Genomic DNA, 20,947 nt, shown 5'->3' with positions numbered 1-20,947 from the left:
AGTCAACCACGGAGACACTTCAGCACTGGGATGGAAATTGCAATCTTTTTCAATGCATAGCAAAATACTGAAACCACGCTGGTGATGGCAATTCAAACTTGAAGATGTGCCTAGGAATCCATGTGAACACAAGGGCCTCTGAAACACGGCAACGTGGATACTTGATGGTTGGCATAATGTTCAAGTGCCTGTCCTAAACCGATTTTACTCTCCAGAAATGGACTTGCTAGACGTGGACAGTGTTGCAAACTAGCAAAACGTCTAAGTAAGCATAAAGAATGCCCTAGTAATTGATGTGTCATCACTAAGAACATTTGTGAATGCCTTTGTAGTGAAGGTCAGTGACAAGAAGTGAGCCGGTAGTAGTGATCCCAACAAAAGTATCTTAGGAACAGGCTAGGGTCTTCCTTAGTTGGAGTAATCAAGTATGCATCTTGTCGATATGTCACCCAGTCTGTATTGGCAAAACCTATAAGATCTGAGCTACTGTAACCATGTAGAGAAACTCAAACACAAATAGCTTGTTCAGGTTGAAAATTTTTATTATCGGCCTGCAATCCTCAGGCAGGTCTTGGGTAAAATGAATTAACTGGGGTGCAACTGTGAGCCTGCTTATCTGGATTACTACGAAAATATGAATTTTAAATCCTTTTATTACATCTGGAGATAGATTCTGAGATCTTGGAGGACACTAAGGAGCAACTGAAAGAAGGTACACTGCATACCTCTTCTTGATGATATTCAGAACTCACTTGCACCAAGTGACAGCTGCCCAGATGCTGTAAATTTAATAGCCTTTCTGCAATCGCTGACTGAAGCTTCAAGATGATTATCAGAACATAATACTGAGGGCAGGTCGGATGGTCTTACTAGACAATTATGTGGTTGCTGCAAGAAGCAGCTGATGTCTATCTAGATCAAAAAGTGTGCATGTTGTTAAAAATAAAGCAGCAAACTTCTAAGTTCTCAAGGTCTGAAAAAAAGGTACAGATTTGAGAAGTCTGTTTTTGACAGTGCCAAAATGATCAAATTCTAAGACTTAGCTGTCACTGCATTCTTTTTGAGCTTCCCTAGTACTTTGTCACTAAAAAGCAGAGCCTTATTCTCACACAGACAATGCAGTACGTGTTTCATGAGCTAAAATGAAGGGAAGATAGTCAAACCCATGCATGTCTCTGGATAGAGAAAAATCTTTTCTCTGGTGTCTTGAAGTCTGTTGCTGCTATAGATCCGATTCTTTTCTCGGTGGCAACCAGAAGCCTATTTGTTCTTCAGCGTCTAGCTATAAGCAGCATAACAGACACAACAATGCTATGCTAAATACCAAACAGAACGCCTGACCCTCGCCCAACTGTTGCTTCTGACATGACTAAATGGGAATGTTTCATAGAATGCAAAGATTCAGGTTAATGGTGTGAATCATGTGTGGATATTCACTGTAGGTTTTCTAGGTGGAGAAGAACAAACTAGATTCTCTTAACAGAAAAGTTAGTGGTTCTGTAGGAAGCTCTGACCCACTTCGAAATAGAATAGATGGAAGGGTCAGCCACTAGAATACAAATTGTAGCTTCTAATCAAGAGTTCAAATTATCAATATATTGGTGAAAGAATAAGGATGAGCAGGACTGCTTCTATAAACAGGACTCCATTTCTTCTACCATAAAAAGACACATGGACCATATAGCAGAACAGTGGATGGCGGTGCTGAAGATGATAAAGGCAATATGGAAGTAGCACCGCGCTCTTGTTAAAAACACAGTAGTAATTTGACTAAAATTCAATTTAAGCCGATGATTAGCCTATCTACAGGTCATGTAAGTCGCCAAGGGACCAAAGAGACCTTTCCCTTGGATTCAAATATGAGAAGGATCACTCACAACTACATACAGGTGTCATATGTCAGATGATTACTTGCCAAGGATTCTGGGCCTTGGATCTGTCAAACAGTGGTGAATACCAGACAACAGCATTTCATTTTCTATGATGTGAATCGAAAGTGTATGATGTATGTGGAGTGGATGGGCCCTCGATTGAAATGGAAAGCTATCTGCTTCAGCGAAAGAGGGTATTGAGACTAGAGACTTGCCAAGTGACTGCAGCACCATGTCCCAGGAGAATCAGCTCCAAGATGATAAAAGCTGCACTAAACAAAAGTGTTGGGAACTGGCATGCGTTCCACCCACTACCTTGGTATTTCAGTGTGATGCCATAACTGCATTGGGTATAGCCCCCTTTACAGTCTCATGATCACTATACCACAGCTGCACCTTGTTGATGAGGCCTATAAAGTCAAAAGCGATCGGAGTTGCTTGTGTTCCTGTCTACAAGGGACGTGACCTGGCAATTTAATTGAAATGTTGCTATTTTAGCAGGGCCAAGCCCAATTTATATATATGCCAGTCCTAATCCACTGTGGCTTAGGGGCCAAAAACACTGGGACTCGAATGGGTCCCCAGGTGATTTCCGGTGGCTGAAACGTTTGCAAGCATTTCACCCATTACAAGTTTAATCACAACCTTAAAAGAACCAAAGAGAAAGGGGAACGAAGATGAAAAAAAAAAATCGGACAGAAATACTTACACCAAAGTTCATAGTAGTAATTACAACACTGTGACTGCCCACAGCAATGCCCAGTTTCACAAATGTAAGTCTGATTATTGACACCAAGGCAGATTTCCTTGTCCTAAAAGGAAACAGAATATAGAGTTTGTTAGTTAAATGGCACCTCAAATTTTTTTTTGTGACATTACATGTATGCAAAGACAAATGACATGGGAGGAGGCTTGAAGGAGAGAAGAATGTAAGTCTCAGAATTAACATAGTACAAGAGACATAATTGGGACCGATACATGGCAAGGTGCTGAAGGATATGTGAAGAGGAAGGGCATGCAGGAACCTAAAGACTAAAATCAGTTGAAGGTTATTGGTTTGCAGTTAAACTAAGATGGAAGGAAAAGGCAGATCAACCGGCATCAGCACAATACTGCAGGACCATTTTCCATTAACTGGCGGGATTCAACGCAGGGCTAAGATAATATTACATGTATTCGAGTACCTAGAACACAGTAAAAGCCAAGTCTAATGCTGGTCTAGAAACAATGTAAAGAGAATGCGCCTAACATTTTAGCAGAATGTGTGTTCTCATATGTTAAAGGATACCCACTTAAATGAGGACTACTCAAGGCCAGCTACCTGAAAACACATTGTTCCTCCAGTTACTTCCTCATATGATGCCCACCAGGCCACTGGTCTGGTCAGCCCAGAGAATCTCTGTTGCAGAGTGGCAAGGATGGAACACAGATTCCTAGAACATTATTGCGGAGTATTCTCAGAGAAGGAATCCCCATATCATCAATTCTCGGCAGCACCCCCTGAATTAGCAGCCCATCTTGTATCTCTTAGTCAATTAAACTTTACTTCGGCGCTATCAACATAGGCCATAAAAGCACATAGCATAAACAATAAAATGCAATACTTCAAGAGACAGTAAACTATTAAAATAAACACTTAAAGCACATTAAAAATACAGATCTGGTAATCTTAAACCATTCTTTTCCTAATACAGACTGCTTTACAAATATACATTAAAATACAATACATCGAGAGAAAGCTCATTAAAATTAACACTCCACGCACGTACAGGTCCAGCAATTTTAAGACTTTCTATTCCCAATACATATTGATTTACAAATAAATGATGCAACACAAACAAATAGCTGGAGATTTCACGGTGTACAAAAAACGCATAGCAGCTTTATGGTTTCAGAGGTTGTATGCAATAAAAATATGTTTAAAAAATTGCTTCCTTAAATTGAAATAAAATTGACAGAAAAACATGAAATGCAAAGTACACTATTTGGAAATCTCATCACACGAGTACAAACTGTCATTATATCTCATTGATATATATTAGGAAATGAGACAAGGTGTGTACATGACTCAACCGTAGTGTATTCAAAACGAAGCGGGGTTGATCTTTTACCCAGGTTAAATAGGGTTGAAAGCCTATGGGTAAAATATAGACAGTATGTGTCACCACAGTTTGTTTCGTCTCATCGGCAGCAGCTCTTTTCCTGGCCCTCGCATCAAGCAAGGCGGCCTTCATTGCCGACTTTTTTAGTGCTAGGATCTTAGCCTAGTCTTCAAAACAAGGGAAGCCAAACACTGTCTTGAGTGTTATTGATAAAAAAACAGCCATGAGATTTTAAGGGCATGATCTAAGGTTAGACAGTCCTGTAAAAATTGCCCTTGTTAGTTCAGTCTCATGTTTGGCCTATATAGAGCGCCACAAGGAATAGGTTTGGATGACAAGATGTCTTTCAGGTGGTTCAACCCTACTTCCATATGCAAAATAGTAGATGATCCAGACTGAGGGGTACACAACAGATTCCTTAAAAAGGCTTTTTCCAACGTGTAATAAATTACTAGATAAATTACCACCTCCCTCCCCCCGCCATAGGTTGCAGCAGATAAAAACTTTGCTTTATAAATGGGAACCATCTCTTTAATGGGTCGACTGCCAAGGCTGCTAGAAAATCTAAACACCCCCTCAGACTATTTTCATCTTAAACTGGGTATTATGAATATGATCAGCCCAAGATCCATTTTCAAAAAACAGCACGCCCAGATAGTAAAAGGACTTAAGCTTAGCTCCCAGGAACATTGTATCCCAAACTCCTAGACATCTGAAAACCCATGCAAAAATATCTATGGATTAACTCTCATCTCAAAGTCCTTCGTGTATGAAGAAACATGCTCAACAATCTTCACTGGACACTCACCATACTTATTCAATGGACTACAACCACATGTGGAACAAGTACAGTCGACGAAACCCCAACAGGTTAACCACAAAATTAATATTTGAACATCAAATATTATATGCTAGAACAAGAACTATCCCTAGACTTCGCACCCACAATCGCAACAATGCCCAATTAGGAAGCAGCAATTGAGTTATTCACTTTTCTATCACAAAAAAGAAAAAAAAGTATAGTACCAGATATACCACTGGAGGGGTAAGGAGTATTCTGGTCCGTGGGCACATAATGTGCTTCGCTGCGATGCAGGGCACGCTAAATCCCTGACTTCTTGCACCCAGATTTCTCAATACACATTAAATAAAATATGCAATATGCCCACCAGAAACGTACAGAATATAGATGGGTAACACTGAATAGCTAGGATGTTTTTCACTGAGAAGTTCAGAGCGAAAATCAAACAAGAGCAAAGCTAGAGTTTTTTGTCAGTCAGAATCGGAGATAAAAAACATTCCCGTTATTCAGGAATACTACCCATTTGCAATTTTATGTTGCGCGGACCACTTAAATCATTTGCCTCCGATTTCAATAGTTATGCTGGGCTACAAGAGCCATCGCTCTCCGGACCTGAATTTGAAAGAGAAAAAAAAAAAAAAAAGCTGGTGTCCTGACACCCACTACCACCATCGTCTTTTCAACCTACCCTCCCTTGCTCAAGTATATAAAAGTAATATCTGGTCTCCTGCCAACCACCTCCTCCAAGCTCTTGCTTCCTTCCCACTTCCTGACTGCAACTGTGCTTTCTGCTCTTCAGAGCACACAAACAGCACTTGACTGATAGGATCTCTAAGGGCTAGGTTAGAGCAATGTGGAATTCCTTTATGAAGTAGCAACATTGTGAGATAATTTTTGTTTCCCACTCTTGCAATGTCATAGATTCTAAATCTTGTTATTTTTGGCTGATACTCAATAGTGGCCATACAAACACACAACTATAGCTGGATTATGCAAAATTAAGTGTAATTATGTGAAATGAAAATCCGTTATTTAACACAAAATGCATCATCTTGTCAATTTTTGAAGCAAGAAAGCATTCCACGCAAGACCAGCGCAAAAAGCAAAATCACCGTGAACAAATGCCGCTTGCTTTCTGTTCATGTGTGCTTGTGGAAATTTCTACCTCTAATGGCATGCAATTAAGTTTAGTGGCACAATGGCAAATATTTTGGGACTTTTGCAAAACAAGCATAAATGCAAAACTCCTAACATTATACAAATTACACTGGCGTAATTTAAATTTCGCCCAGGCTTCGTTCTGAATGACATCAAATAGACAATGAAAAGAAGCTCATCTGGTCTGGTGTGACCCACCTAGTCACTCAGACCAGTTCCGGCAATAATTGTGGTTAGGATTTTAGTGTCACTATTCAGGAGTGCCACAGCCAAGTGTGACGAGTAGTAGGGCTCAGGCTTCCCAGGCTTCAAAAGCATGGCATTTATTGCTGTCATAAGGAATTGTGACAAACCTTTTCAGAATAAGTGGGACCAGATCATTCATATGCTCTTTGAGAGTTACCCTTATCTCATGTGCACCAGGCACTTGGCCATTAGACATGTATCCCACCGCTTTTTAAATGTCTTCAATAATTATGAACTGTGTCAGAATATCCCTATCTTTGTCTTCTACCCAAACTAGCATTCGCCGCTTTGGGAGGGAGACAGCGAAAGAGCTGGGATGACTACAGTGTCTGGTAGTCATCCCTAAAGCCATTTAAAACGGTGGAAGAGTTGATCAGAATATTCTTTATTCTTAAATGTAGTTACATCACTCTTAGCCCATGCTGTCTGTAGTACCCTAGCAAGCATCATCCTAGGCTGCTCACATGCGGTTGTCAGGTCACACAGCAAATATCTGCTATAACAGTTGATCTTGTGGCCCACCATGTCCCTAAACTCCCCAACTTCGCCTGAAGTTCAACCAGCAACTAGCGATCCACAGTAACTGCAAGACAGGACTCTAAATCACAGAGGTCCTTCTCCAGTCTATCCAGGCTGCTGGTAATGGACCAGAGGAACTTTGGCTGCTTAGTGATGCATGCTTCTCGTATGTAGCGCTCGAGTACCTCCTCCTCCCAAAGCACTGCAAAGCTGGACACAAAGCCCAAGGTAACTCAAAAACACTGAATGTCTGGGGGCGGAGCTTGCCGCGGCTTAAGATGGCCGTTTAGACTGTGAGCTCCGCGAGGCGCCAGCATAGCGCATCAAATATCCTGACCCTCGATGCAACTCTGGCTCCCATTTCACCAAATTTAAGTGGTCCTCACTTCCAGCAACCGGGCAATATCTTTTGAGGTGCAGCGCCCTGCTACAGATGACACCCGGTTGCAGCGTAGTGCGGCTGAAGCGAGGAGGTGGCGAAGCCGCTTGGAAGCCCCTGAGACGAAGACGTGTCTGGGCGGAAGCCGTGACTACGCGAACCCCCCGGTCCGCCAGGTGGCACAGCCCGGGCGCTCTAAGGCGAACAAATCGGCTCTCACGGCAGCTACGTCGCACTGGGAGACATATCTGGTTGCCTTGATCCGGCGCTTGGTTGCGACCGGCCAGAACTGTGCCCTATAGCGAGAGCGACGCTAGACCAACGAGGCATACTGCAGAAGAGGGCTCGCAAATGAGGTGGTGAGCGCCCACGAGCAACAGGGCACATCGATCCGGTAAGGCGCTCTGGGGCAAATAAGTGGAGCGGCGCCACGCACGCTGTGCCCAATTACTGACTGCCCCCTCTTACTACCCACAAGACTGTAGAAGCCATTTCACCTCACACCTGCTGCTTGGGCTGACGCTGTCCCCAGCGACACCAGATTGCATTATATAAGGGTCTTAGAGGTGGAAATAACATCCTATTGCAGGGCCGCGCTGCACCTGCGCCACCGTTCGTGGGGACGCCTGCCTGGAGTTGCAGCCTGCTGTGGGAGGATCGGGGGGGGGGGGGTGTATAGTGGCAGACTTCACATGTGAGGCTACTGGGGACGACGTGCGGCAGCAGAGAGACGTTTTCTGATGTCACAGCTGTGATATCCTGACGAGACGCCCCTACTCTCACCTCAGGACATTGCTTAACAGACGCCTGGGTTAGGACGTGTCGCAGTTTGGCCTACATCGCTGCTGGCAATGCGAACAGGAAATATGACCGCACCCCCTACCAGGGCTGGAAGACGAAATAGCTTTGATAACTGATACTGGGAGTTCGGGTCAAACCTGGGACGGTGCACCTATAGCCCTGCCACACGTCACCTAGGGCATTGACAGCTGCCCCATCGGCAGATACACTCAGCACACGTGCTGCCTTGAGCCTCAGAGCGGAAAACATACCAGCAGACAACGGGAGGAGAAAGTAGATGCCAGGACTGTGCATGGTCCCTTGCCCCCCGACTGCTCCCACAATCCTGCCCTGCCTTGCCTGACTACCGCGCACTGCCTGTAGTATAATAATGGGTAGAGAGGCCAAAACGCAAACAAACTCCCATTTGACTATAAACGTTCCAAAACCAAGGACATTGAGGGTGCTGGATCAGTAGATACCCAGACAGGCAACTCTGATGACAAGGCTGGCGACATTAAGCAGATGTTTGCGGTGATACAAAAAAGCCTACACACGTTGGATGGGAAAATGGACTCCTTAGTCTACCGCATGGATAGAATGTCTGAGCGGTTAGACAAGCACGCGGAGAGATTAGATATGTCAGACCGTATAGTGACGGAGATGGAAGAGGCGCAAACAGAAACTGACCTGGCACAGAAACAGATGGCCAGAGCCCTGGTGGCACTACAAGACAAGGCGGAGGAATTAGAGGCGCGCTCCCAAAGGAGCAATAGAAGCATTACTGTTCTTCCAGAGTCCACCCCAATGGGAAATGCAGAACAATTCGTCGAAAAGCTGCTTATCACCCTATTAGGCCGAGACACGTTTTCAGATATCTTTGTCATCAAAAAGGCCCAACGCTCTCTGACCACGCCCTTCTCCAGGTACCCCCCCGCCCATTGATAGCTAAATTGCTTGATTACAGAGACCGCAACTCTGCCCTGCAGCGCGCTAGACAGCTGGGAGAACTACATTATGAGGGCTCAGCACTGTCCCTATACCTAGATTTGACAACGAAAGTCCAAGCTCCTCAACGGCAATTTAACCCCTTAAAACAGCAACTAAGAGACCACAACATCACTTATGCAATGCTTTATCCGGCTCGACTGAGAGTTAACATGGGAGGATCCACACACATCTTTACCGACCCAAAGGCCCTCCAAAAATCGCTGAAAGATCATCTCAAGAGAACTCGTTGCGATGCTACAGAAGAGAACTCATCAGAGGATCAGAGGTGGAGAAGTGTGGCTCACTGGTTAGAGTAGGCAGACCTGGAAGCAGAGGTCAGCCCGGGGACCAAGGTTCAATTCCCGGTTCGGCTGGGTCATGAGTCCATAAACCCGATAATTCTCGCTCCAGTGCATACTCGATTCATGGGTTCACACTCTGCGACTCTGGGCAATAGCTTGCTTAATCTCCACAATGGCCCCTCGCGGCGGGATGCCTGGCTTTCACCTTGTGGACGCCCTGCTGGGTTATCTCACAGGGGAATACCAGGACGGGTTCCCTAAGCAAGCGCTTAGAGACCGGTTGGTGATTTGCGCTATATAAATATCTGTACATTTACATTTACATTTACAAAATAGGCCTGGGCCTAGCAGCTTGGATGACAACGATGCTAGGCCCAGCAATGCTAAAGAAGGCACAGGACTGCACTAAACTTCCTAAGCCTATGACCATATTTAGTACATAGTCCTTATGCGCCTCGTTGTAGTCCGGTTGCCCCGGCTTGGAGAGAGATTGACGCCTAGTTGTAACAAGGATCCGGAACCCTGCGGACCAATGGGACGCAAGTATCTGCAGACATTCCATAGTCTCTATGATCTATTGCTACACTGTTCTAGCATGTTAAGATTGTGTTTGGAGTATGGATCAGCGTATTAAGTACTGGTAGATGCGGGCTAGGGAGGGAGCTCAGGGAGTTGGTAAGGAAGAGACCATTAAATGTATCGAATGCCAAAACCCAGCAACATAGCGCTAACATCTTGTGTTGCTGGCCCTCATTACTCCTGCGCCAAGGTAACATCCGCCCCCGCGTGTTACGCACTGAATGGCCTGTTGCCAACCAATATGTGAGGAAGGGGGGAGGGGGAGAGGCAAGGAGGGAAACTTCGACCATGCCAAGTTGGGGAAGACCTGGCGTGGGTGGGGGGGAGGAGGGGATTGTACTTGAATTGTTTTTCTTATTATGTTTTAGTTTATTTTCGACTATAGCAATGCATACTGTCAGGGTTTATCTAAGCAGGAGAGAGCACCACTCAAGCATCATAGCCACTGCCCTCTCTGGCGTCTCCGACCTGAGCTCCTGTGTCATGGAGGATAGACTTAGACTTTTATCCTGGAATATTCGAGGTCTGAACGACCATCGCAAAATCAGGAAGGTTCTGTCATACCTCTCTAGGCACAAGGTGGATGTGGCGCTAATACAAGAGATGCATCTACCTACAGCCCGCCTTACATAAGTCCGCAGCGCTACTCGAGGCACTATACATGCGGCGGGCTTCACTTTGCACGCTCGAGGGGTTATCACATGGATTAGTCCAACAGCACAACTACAGCTTGAAGAAATACACACCGACATAAATGGCAGATATGAGATATCAAAGTGCAAGGGGCAGGGTTTGGAATTCATTATTTTTAATATTTATGAAACCCAACTAATATTGCCCACAGTTCATACACGACCTCACATTCTTGGCGGCACAGCTGCCCAATCTGCCATTGCTCTGGGGAGGAGATTTCAACTGCGTGCTTGACCCCCATCTAGACCGCTTGGGCGGCCCGCCACAACAGCGTTCTAATACAGCTGACACCATCATATCCGCTATGACTGAATTAAGACTATGATACATGGCGAGCACGCTCCTTAGAGCCACGGGCGGTGGGGGTTCATGCATTAATCGGCCCCACACAACCTCCCCACACGGATAGATTACTGGCTAGTAGCGGATATACTTAGACCTCACGACCTAGGCTGTGAAGTATTGTCGCGCACTTATTCTGACCATTCGCCTATACTGTTTACATTGGCGTCTCCCACTACGCGCCCTCCCCCCTTTACGTGGCGCTTCCCCCCGTATGCGCTTCTCAATGAAGTTTTTAGGATAGAGATGAGAGAAGCCATACAAATATTCTTTGAAACTAATCTGGGCTCTGTCGAGAAGTTTGCCACAGTCTGGGAAACATTTAAAGTGTATATACGTGGCATTGCAACATCTAAACATTCGGGAGTACTCCACTCAGTACGAGATCGCCTAACTCGTTTAGAGCAGACACTTGCACAATTAGAAAAAGAAGCACTACAAAATAATGACACTGAAGCGACGGAGACTCTCAAAACTGTACTCGAAGACTATCACTCAGAAGCTGACCGGGAGGTCAAGCTCCTGGGGAAATATGCAGTTGCACGGATATACGGGGAGGGGGAGAGACCAGGTTCAGTATTGGCCAGTGTGATGCGGGGAAGTCGTAACACTGCACTGACTATAGAATGGACCACTGCCTCCGGAACACAGATCGTAGGGCAGGACAGGGTAGCAGAACAATTTAGAGCCTACTATACTGACTTATATACCACTAAACATCACGACCCACCCAGCGACATGTTGGACTACTTAAAGCACATCAAACTACCCTGGATACTAAATGAGCACCGAGCCTATCTAATGCGACCTCTAGGGACTTGGGGAATACATGACACACTTTCTGCTATGCGACAGGCCAGCGCCCCTGGAGTAGATGGGCTCACTGTAGGATTTTATAAGGAATGTGAAGAGCTGCTCAACCCACATTTAATGGCGCTATTTGAGGAAATGTCTGAACAAGGCATAATGCCCCCATCGATGCATGAAGCCCTCTTAGTGGTCATCCTAAAGCCTGGGAAACCCCCACAGAATTGCTCCTCATATAGACCTCTGTCCCTACTGAACGTAGACGCTAAAATATTCGCCAAAGTATTGGCCAATCGTTTGGTCCCCCTCATGACAACATTGGTGGGCCCGGAACAAGCTGGCTTTGTCCCGGGACGCATATTAATCCATAATTTACGCACCCTATTCGGAGCACTCCAACACACGAAGCAGGATATTAAGGTTGCTGCAATCTTTTTAGACGCAGAAAAAGCCTTCGATTCTGTGGAGTGGCGATTTCTGTGGATAGTTTTGGAGCATATGGGCCTTGGACCAATCTTTATCCGCCTGATAAATACACTATACTACTCTCCTACCGCCCGGGTAAGGGTGGGCAACACTGTGACCGCCCCTCTGAAGATATCTAGGCGAACCAGACAGGGATGTCCCCTCTCCCCCCTCCTATATGCCCTCGTCGCGGAGCCGCTGGCTTGTGCTCTGAGAGAGTACCAGAGGCATACGCTTCCTGATTTATAACCTCATAATCTCCACATATGCAGACGATACCCTTCTATATGTTCGCGAACCTGACCGGAGCATCACACCAGTATTACAGGAGGTTGATAGATTCAGAGCCCATTCAGGCCTAAGGATTAATTGGTCTAAATCTATGATACTTCCGCTCACGCCCGCTACACTGCCCGTAGTCCTAGACTTCCCACTAAACTGGACGACAGATCCTATACGCTACCTCGGGATCCAAATTCACCAGGACCCGGAGTTGGTACTCACAGAAACTTGCGGCAGAGCCCTAACCAAATTAAAAGAGAACATAGACCGATGGATACGCCTCACTCTCTCACTACTGGGCAGGATCTCCATCATGAAAATGGTGGTTCTCCCCAGATTTCTATTCTTATTCCTGAACATACCTATACTTTTGCCCGCCCACCTCTTCAAGCGGATACGAACATTACAAATTAAGCTAGCCTGGGCAGGCACACAACCGCGTGCCAGCTGGGTGCTCCTCACATTGTCATACTCAATGGGAGGACTAGGAGCCCCAGACCTAGAACTTTATAATCGGGCAGCACAGGTCGCGCATGCATATTATTGGCTACATCAACATCCCACTCCCCCACATCTCTTCATAGAACGAATGGCTCCTTCACCGGAACAGTTGGCCACTGCACTCTTCCGCACAGCGCGAATACGGGCTGGCACACTCGATTCCATTAACACTACCACACATGCGTGGGGTAATTTGCTTAATCGACAGGCCCTCACTATATTATATTTGCCACTCACACCTATAGAATGGTGCTCCTGGTTACCAACCCTTACAACACCGGATATGATAGCGGCCCTACACACACTAGGCATAGATACTATAGGCTCTTTTTTCCATGACGGGAAGGGGAAAGACTGGGCCGATCTCCAACTACTTGACCCCCCTCCTACCCCTCTGACGATTTTCCAATATTTCAGAGCCTGTAGCGCACTGCGATCATTACTAGGAAATGACTTAACAGAACTATCGGAGATGAAAATTTTGTCTACCATGATACGCTCAGACTCCCCTACCAGAGTGATATCTTATATTTATTCGAGAACGCAAGAACTGCGCCGCAACCAATACGCAAAAGCGCGACTAAAATGGCAGACAGACTTGGGACGGACTTTAGATGACGACAAATGGAAATACTGTTGTGAAGCAACTAAGCGTATTTCTCTTAATGGCAGACATCGCTTAATACAATTTATGTTTCTTAACCGCATATATTACACCCCGGCACGCTTACACAGAATTGGATTAAGGGACTCACTGGCTTGTGAGAGGTGCGGAACTAGTGTTGCTGACATTATACATATGGCCTGGTCCTGTCCCGTGAGCGAGAACTTTTGGCGTCAGGTGTTCACAAAGTTAAGTGACATTATTCAGGAAACATTACTAGCATTACCAGGATACTCCAAAAAAAACGAAAGAAAGGAATTATGTGATTAATAGACAGGAGTCTGCTTGTGGTGAAGAGTACATGCTTTGCACTGGTCACGCTGTCCACCACCTACACTCTCTCAGTGGTCCACAGACATGCTTTTTTGTAATACGCAAACAGAAGCCTACAGTGAGCTACTGCCCCCCAGAAGCCGCCCCAAAAACTTTTGAAGCCTATACGCAGATTACTTAGCAACTCAACGCCAAGACGCTCCGAATTCGCCTGCCAATACACATGGAACAGAGAGGATGATATCTCCCATTTCTTATGCCTTATGGGGCCTGCTCATGTAATAGTGTCACAATAATTACAGTATGGCTAAGCTTGTGGTGTTTTACTTACCGAGCGAGAGGTTGTATAGTTATATTTCATAAGAAGATATGCTATCTGTATTGAAGTTGTGGATAGACTTGGATGATGTAACCTGTACTGCATTGCCTTATAACTCAATATGTAAGTTGGGACGCTGAATTTTATTTTTTGTTATGTATGGTTTTATAAAATTGCACACAAAAAATACAACAAAAAAGCTAAAAAAAACACTGAATGTCTTCAGTTCTAATATACTCTTAGAAAATAACATCTAGTAATGCCTTTGACTGTAAAAATTGCACAAGCATGTTTTGTTTGCAGAGGCAAATCAAATTCCAGCATAATGGGGTCATAATCTAAAATAATGGGAGGAAGTGCAGGCACACCTGCATGTTGGGAACATGGTAGGCTGACATGAGCAGACACGAGCGTGGCCTTTTGCCTCAGCTCATGACTGACTCGTGTCATGTTAAGAATGTATGGTTTTAAAATGGTTGGAAGGTTGGGCATGTGTTCTGGTGGGGAGGTTGGTCATTTGGAACTTGAACTTGTGCTGAACAGACGTGTTATTAAAATCACGTTGTATTCATCTCCGACTCGTGTCTTCTTTTTATATGGATATTGCAACTTTCAACACTGGCGACGAGCGGGATTTTCATTCCTAATAAAACTCATTTGTGAGTTTGTGCTACTTTTATTTTGGAAGTAGTGCTCCAAAATTGAAAAAATGGAAGAAGATTTTCTTTCGCTCTGTCCGCTTTGGGAGCCTATCGGGACTGCCTCTCTAAGGAATTGTGGTGCTGAAAAGGAAAGGAAAGTGAACTTACTTGGGCTTCGCTTTCATCGCAGCATTTTTTCAACAAGCTCAGGAGTTCCAGCCGCCTTGGGAGATCTCCGTCACGGTTTGGAACGCAGGAGGAGATCTCCTCATACGCCAGCAATTTTTTTTTCAGACGCACGCTGATGTGAGCACGGCGCGTCACATGACGTGTGGGAACGTAAGCACCATCTTTATTTGTATGGTATCCTAGCAACAGTCCCGGCTCACCGTAATTTAATAAGAAGCTGCTGCTTCGGATTCTTCATACGCGAAAGGAATTACTGTAGTAATATTTTGTTCTTCGGTGACACCGTGTGTCATCTATGCCTTAATATACATTTTATTTATAATATTGGTTCATTACATGTTTTAGCTATTGAATAAGTCCAATTGTTTTTCTACCTGTTTAATTCACCATGTCAGGTATTGTACCCCCTCCAGCATTCCTATCCTCCCCTGGTGATCCCCCCCCATGCCGTGGGAAATATGGGAACCTGTCTTTTTGGCATATGTAGAAATTTTGGAGGGTGAGGAATGTGAACCTGAGAGAAAACTTTCTCTTTTAAAGCACTGTTTAGGTGGAATTGCATTGAAGGAATTCAAAACCCTACCTGCACTACTTAATCCTGGTAATATTAATGTATATGACTATGCATCCTCAACTCAATCTACGGTACGGAAAAAAGAAAAACATTGTAATGAAAAGATTTATATTTTATTCACGAAAACAACGAGCTGATGAACCTATTGAAGACTTTGTATCGGCTCTCAGATCACTAGCTGTCACGTGTGACTTCGAGCACATATCATATGAGCAAGTTCTTAGAGATCAAATATTGATGAGGACAAATAACAAAAAAGTTCAAGAGCGTCTTTGGACCACATCAGACATGTCATTGAACAATGCCATTGACATAGCCAAATCCCTTGAACAATCTGAAAAATTTGTGAAAGAAATTAGAGGAAATGATAAAAATGATGTTTTTAGTGTCTCTAAGGTGTCTGACAAACAAAGGAAACACTTTCCACAGAAAAACGACAACTCATCAAGAATTGATGGTAAACCCAGAAGTACAAAATATGGAGAAAAAAAATTCTCAATTACTCTGCTACAGATGTGGAAGCGACGGAAATTTAGCGGATTTTAAAAACTGTCCTGCTATTGGGAGAACCTGTTCAAGATGCAATAAGAGTCATTTTGGGAAGTTATGTAAATCAATCCCTAGAAAAGTGAATTATATTCATGATGTTTGTGATAATGATAACCCATGTGATGACAATGAATACAAAGTCAACACTGTCATTAATATGTGTGACGGTGGAGAGTGCACCAAATTCCTGTCATGTTTTACCACTGTTGACGATATTATCCTAGAATTTCCTGTAGATTCATGTGCTTGGTACACCATTATTTCTTTAAGCATTTTTCATGACAATTGGCCTATAAAAACACTCTCCACCTGATGTTTCTCCTGGAGGATACACAGGACACAAAGTTGACCTTGTTGTTTTTTTTGCGCAAATTTAGTTTTTTCTGGACGTCATACTTTTGGGGAAATATATGTGGCAAGATCAGGATTGTCACTATTAGGGTGGCCTCACCAACAGCAATTAGGAATTAAAATTGACTCTAGAGCCGATCCTCCTGTTTATGTTGTTGAGTCCTACAATACTACCCACAATGAGGATTCTCATTTCGTCAATAAATTGAAGGGATAATTTCCCGATGTTTTTAGTGGGAAATTAGGAAGGTACAAAGGGTTTGAACATGTCATAAAATTACATGACAATGCTGTTCCTGTTCACCACAAAGTGAGGAATGTTCCCCTCACTTACAGGAACAAATTGAAGGGCATGCTCAAGGAATTATGTAAAAAAAACATAATTGAACCTATTGAGTAATCGCCTTGGGTTTCTCCCATTGTGATTTCCATTAAATCTTCAGGTGAACTTAGGTTATGTGTGGACCTTCGCAGTGTGAATAATGCAATTTGGGTAGATGCTCACCCCTTACCCAATCTTCAGGAGATGGTCTCTACACTAGCTGGTGCTCAAGTATTTTCTTGTATTGATTTGGCTAGTGCCTACCACCAAGTTGTTCTTTCTGAAGAATCAAAAAACATCACTGCCTTCACTACTCCTGAAGGACTTTACAGGTATTGTCGTATGCCTTTTGGCCTTGCTAGTGCTGCCTCAGTGTTTCAAAGACTCATGAGAGACACTTTGGAAGGACTAAATGGTGCAATTGCGTTTCAGGACGATATTCTTGTTTATGGCAAAAATGATGAAGAACATGATTTGAATTTAGAATGCGCAATCGCTGCCTTATCAAAGAAGGGTCTTACTCTTCGTCTTGATAAATGCAAGATCAAGGAGAAGGAGGTAGAATATCTGGGGCATACCATTAGTGGAATGGGGATCAAACCTAAACGCAATCACATTGAAAGCATTATAAATGCCCCCATACCTACTTCCAAAGAACAACTTGTAGCCTTTTGGGGTCTTATTGAATTTGATGCCAAATTTATACCAAATTTTGCTTCTAAGGTAGATCCTTTCAGATGTTTGTTAAAGAAAAATGCTAAATTTGTTTGGACTAATGAGATGTCTAAGGCATATGGGAATTTGAAGGAGTTTATAGTGAACGCTCCGTGTCTTAAGCCCTTTATTTGTGGTAAAAAGTGCATTATTATGGTGGATGCTAGTAGCACCGGGTTGGGTGGTGTTCTTTTACAGAGACACAATGGAAAAGAGTGGATTGTAGCGTATGCTTCAAGAGCTCTGAGAGATGCAGAAAAACACTACTCTGTTATAGAGAGAGAGTTATTAGCTTGTGTTTGGGGAGCTGAACATTTTAGAACTTTTTTGTGGGGTACCAAATTTATCATAAAAACCGACCATAAACCTCTTGTTTTTTTAATGGCGCCAGGTGAAGGGCGAACCATGTCCGCAAGTCGTGCTTCTAGATTACAGTCTTTTCAATTTCAGATAGAATATGTTCAAGGCAAAGCCAATGTACATGCTGACCGTATGTCTAGATTGATTTCTTCTACTGAATTTCCAGACAAGATCAAAGATGACTGTGAAGTAGCTTTCACCATGGGTGATGTTAATTTAGTGTTTGGTCAACAATCTAGTTTGCAAGAAGATGTTTGGTTTATGGAAATGGAAAAGGATTTAGATTTACTTAATGTCAAGAAGTGTTTACTGCAAGGTTGGCCTGAACAGAGAAATTTATCTGGTGACATGATGGGTTTCTTTAAAGTTCAAGAAGGTCTTGCTGTTGAAAATGGTTTAGTTTTGAGGGGCGATAAAATTATCCCTCCCTTTTCTCTTAGAAACACAATTCTCGAAATCGCTCATGAAGGGCATTTAGGGATCTCTTTCACCAGGAGACGTGTCAAGGAATTCTTTTGGTGGCCAAGCATTGATACTTGTGTCGATCACTTTGTACGTTCATGCGTTCATTGTTCTAATCGTGACAAATCAGCTGTTGCTCTACGTCTGGAACCTCACCCTGTAGAGTTTCCGGTTGGTCCTTGGTGTAAACTTGGTTTCGATATCATTGGTCTGTTCAGCATTTTACCTAAACATGAAGCATTTGGCATAGTGCTTATTGACTACTACTCTAAATGGCCTGAGGTCAAGATGGTCAAAGAAGTCACCTCTCATAATGTTATTGAGTTCTTGGATGAGATTTTTTGCAGGGAAGGCATTCCCCAAGAAATTGTAACTGATAACGGACCCCAATTTGTTAGCAAAGAAATGGAGGATTTCCTAGTGAAATGTGGAATTACTCACAAGAGAATTGCTGTTTTCCATCCAGAGGCAAATGGCCAGGTTGAGCGATTCAACCATGTTGTGAAAGAGGCTATTCAATTGTCTATTAAGGGTGGTTTAAATTGGCGTAATGCTTTACAATCCATGTTATTGGCATATAGGACCTCTGCCAATTCGGTCACCTTCGTCAGCCCTTTTGAACTTTTAAGAGGGCGCAAGCCTAGCACTAAATTGACTCCTTGGTGGTTGAAGAAAAACATAAATGAGTCCAATGATTTCTTCAAAGTGGATTATGAAGCAGTCCAACGCAGAGTTGAGTTATACAAAAACAAAATGAAACATACTATGGAAAAAAAAATGGGTCCCGCAACTAAACATGTGATAAAGGTGGGGGATTTAATTCGCATTAAAAAGAAAGAAGGTGTTAGTAAGGGTTTTCCTGTATGGTCAAGACCAAGAAAAGTAATTGAAATATTTAAGAACGCTGTCAGAATTGAAGGTGGTTTTGTTTGGAATCTAAACAGAGTCTCCTTGTTTAAAGGTGTTACTAGTTGTCAAGAAGATCATAACAGTAATGTATTTCTGAATCTTGGGCAGGATAACGACCATGGGGATCTTTCTCCTCCCAGTTGTAGCTCTGGTAATTCTAGGATTGTGCGCACCCATCGCCTTCCTGCAAAGTACAAGGATTTTGTCATGAATTAATTTTGTAGTTATCCTTAGTTATTATTTATTTATTTATTTGTCTCATATCGTTTTCATTTTCTGTTTCTTTCAAGGGGGGGAAGGTGTGTTGGGAACATGGTAGGCTGACATGAGCAGACACGAGCGTGGCCATTTGCCTCAGCTCGTGACTGACTCGTGTCATGCTAAGAATGTATTGTTTTAAAATGGTTGGAAGGTTGGGCATGTGTTCTGGTGGGGAGGTTGAGCATTCGGAACTTGAGCTGAACAGACGTGTTCTTAAAATCACGTCGTATTCATCTTCGACTCGTGTCTTCTTTTTATATGGATATTGCAACTTTAAACACTGCACTCATCAGTAGTCTATGGAAAAACATATCAGATGTACCAATGAGTAAAATGTGTACCTTGTCACGTAAGGGTGCATGCGCTGTCATGCAAGGGTGCATGAGCCCCCACATTCACCACATTGTCACCCTCCAGTATCTGATGATCGCCTTCAGAGAGATTATGGTCATTGTGAATTTGGACAAATCTGTAACGGATGCAAAAAGAACTATTGATGGACAGAATGCAGAACAACGTCATACATTCACCCCAGTACAGAGATCTGGGCCTATATCCATCGTTGTTTTGTTCACCATGCCATTCCAGTTTGGACCCAGCCATATGCAAATCAGTCTTGACCCTGTGCCCAATGGGAACAATCCAGCCCAAACTGCCAGGCCAGGTCCTCCCTGGACTGGAAACAAGCATCCAAGGACCTGTTTCGGGGTTTCACCCCTCTTCAGCCAGGATAGCTTGATTCCAGTGGCATGGAGAGCACGAGACTCACGTCTGAGCATACCCGTCCCACTCGGGGTGACAAATGCAAAAAGAACTATTGATGGACAGAATGCAGAACATCATCATACATTCACCCCAGTACAGAGATCTGGGCCTAAATCCATAGTTTTTTTGCTCACCATGCCATTGGTTCAAACTGGAACGGCATGGTGAGCAAAAAAACGATGAATCAACTGTTTTTGCATTTATCACCCGAGTGGGAAGGGTATGCCCAGACGTGGGTCCTGTGCTCTCCATGCCACTGGAATCAAGCTATTCTGGCTGAAGAGGGGTGAAACCCCGAAACCGGTCCTAGGATGCTTGTTTCCAGTCCAGGGAGGACCTGGCTTGGCAGTTCGGGCTGGACTGTATCCATGAGGCACAGGGTCAAGACTGATTTGCATATGGCTGGGTTCAAACTGGAACGGCATGGTGAGCAAAAAAACGATGGATTTAGGCCCAGTTCTCTGTACTGGGGTGAATGTATGACATTATTCTGCATTCTGTCCATCAACTGTTGTTTTTGCACAAATCTGGAACAGAACCAGAGTACTGTATTGAAGTCTCTACCGAAAATCACCTTGCAGGGATGTAGTTAGCCAAAGCTTCTGAAAAGAGAGTACCAAATTTGACCTGTTTGACCTAATTTTCCAGAAAGGAGTTGAAACAAATTGAGAGCCTTGACACCAATATTCAGCCTGGGTGGGACTGTAAGGAATCTGCCGCTAGATAGAGTCTCTACCAAATAATGCGTTACCAAAGGTAAGCAGCTTGTTCATCAG

At 43.8% G+C, this 20,947-nt stretch overlaps 1 protein-coding gene across 2 annotated transcripts in view; it reads right to left on the bottom strand.

Annotated features, from left to right (window-relative positions):
• Positions 1-20,947, bottom strand: part of WBP1L (WW domain binding protein 1 like) — a 259,247-nt gene that overhangs the window by 102,142 nt on the left and 136,158 nt on the right. For both annotated transcript variants that reach the window (XM_085606572.1, XM_085606575.1), the window contains exon 2: positions 2,581-2,683. In XM_085606572.1, the coding sequence (XP_085462698.1) occupies positions 2,581-2,683 (103 nt within the window). The remainder of the gene's footprint in view (positions 1-2,580; positions 2,684-20,947) is intronic.

Source organism: Triturus cristatus, chromosome 1_2 (genome assembly GCF_964204655.1).
Source record: "Triturus cristatus chromosome 1_2, aTriCri1.1, whole genome shotgun sequence".
Lineage (NCBI taxonomy): Eukaryota > Metazoa > Chordata > Amphibia > Caudata > Salamandridae > Triturus > Triturus cristatus.
The sequence above is the reverse complement of the archived record's forward strand: the minus strand, read 5'-3'. Positions and strand labels throughout refer to the sequence as shown.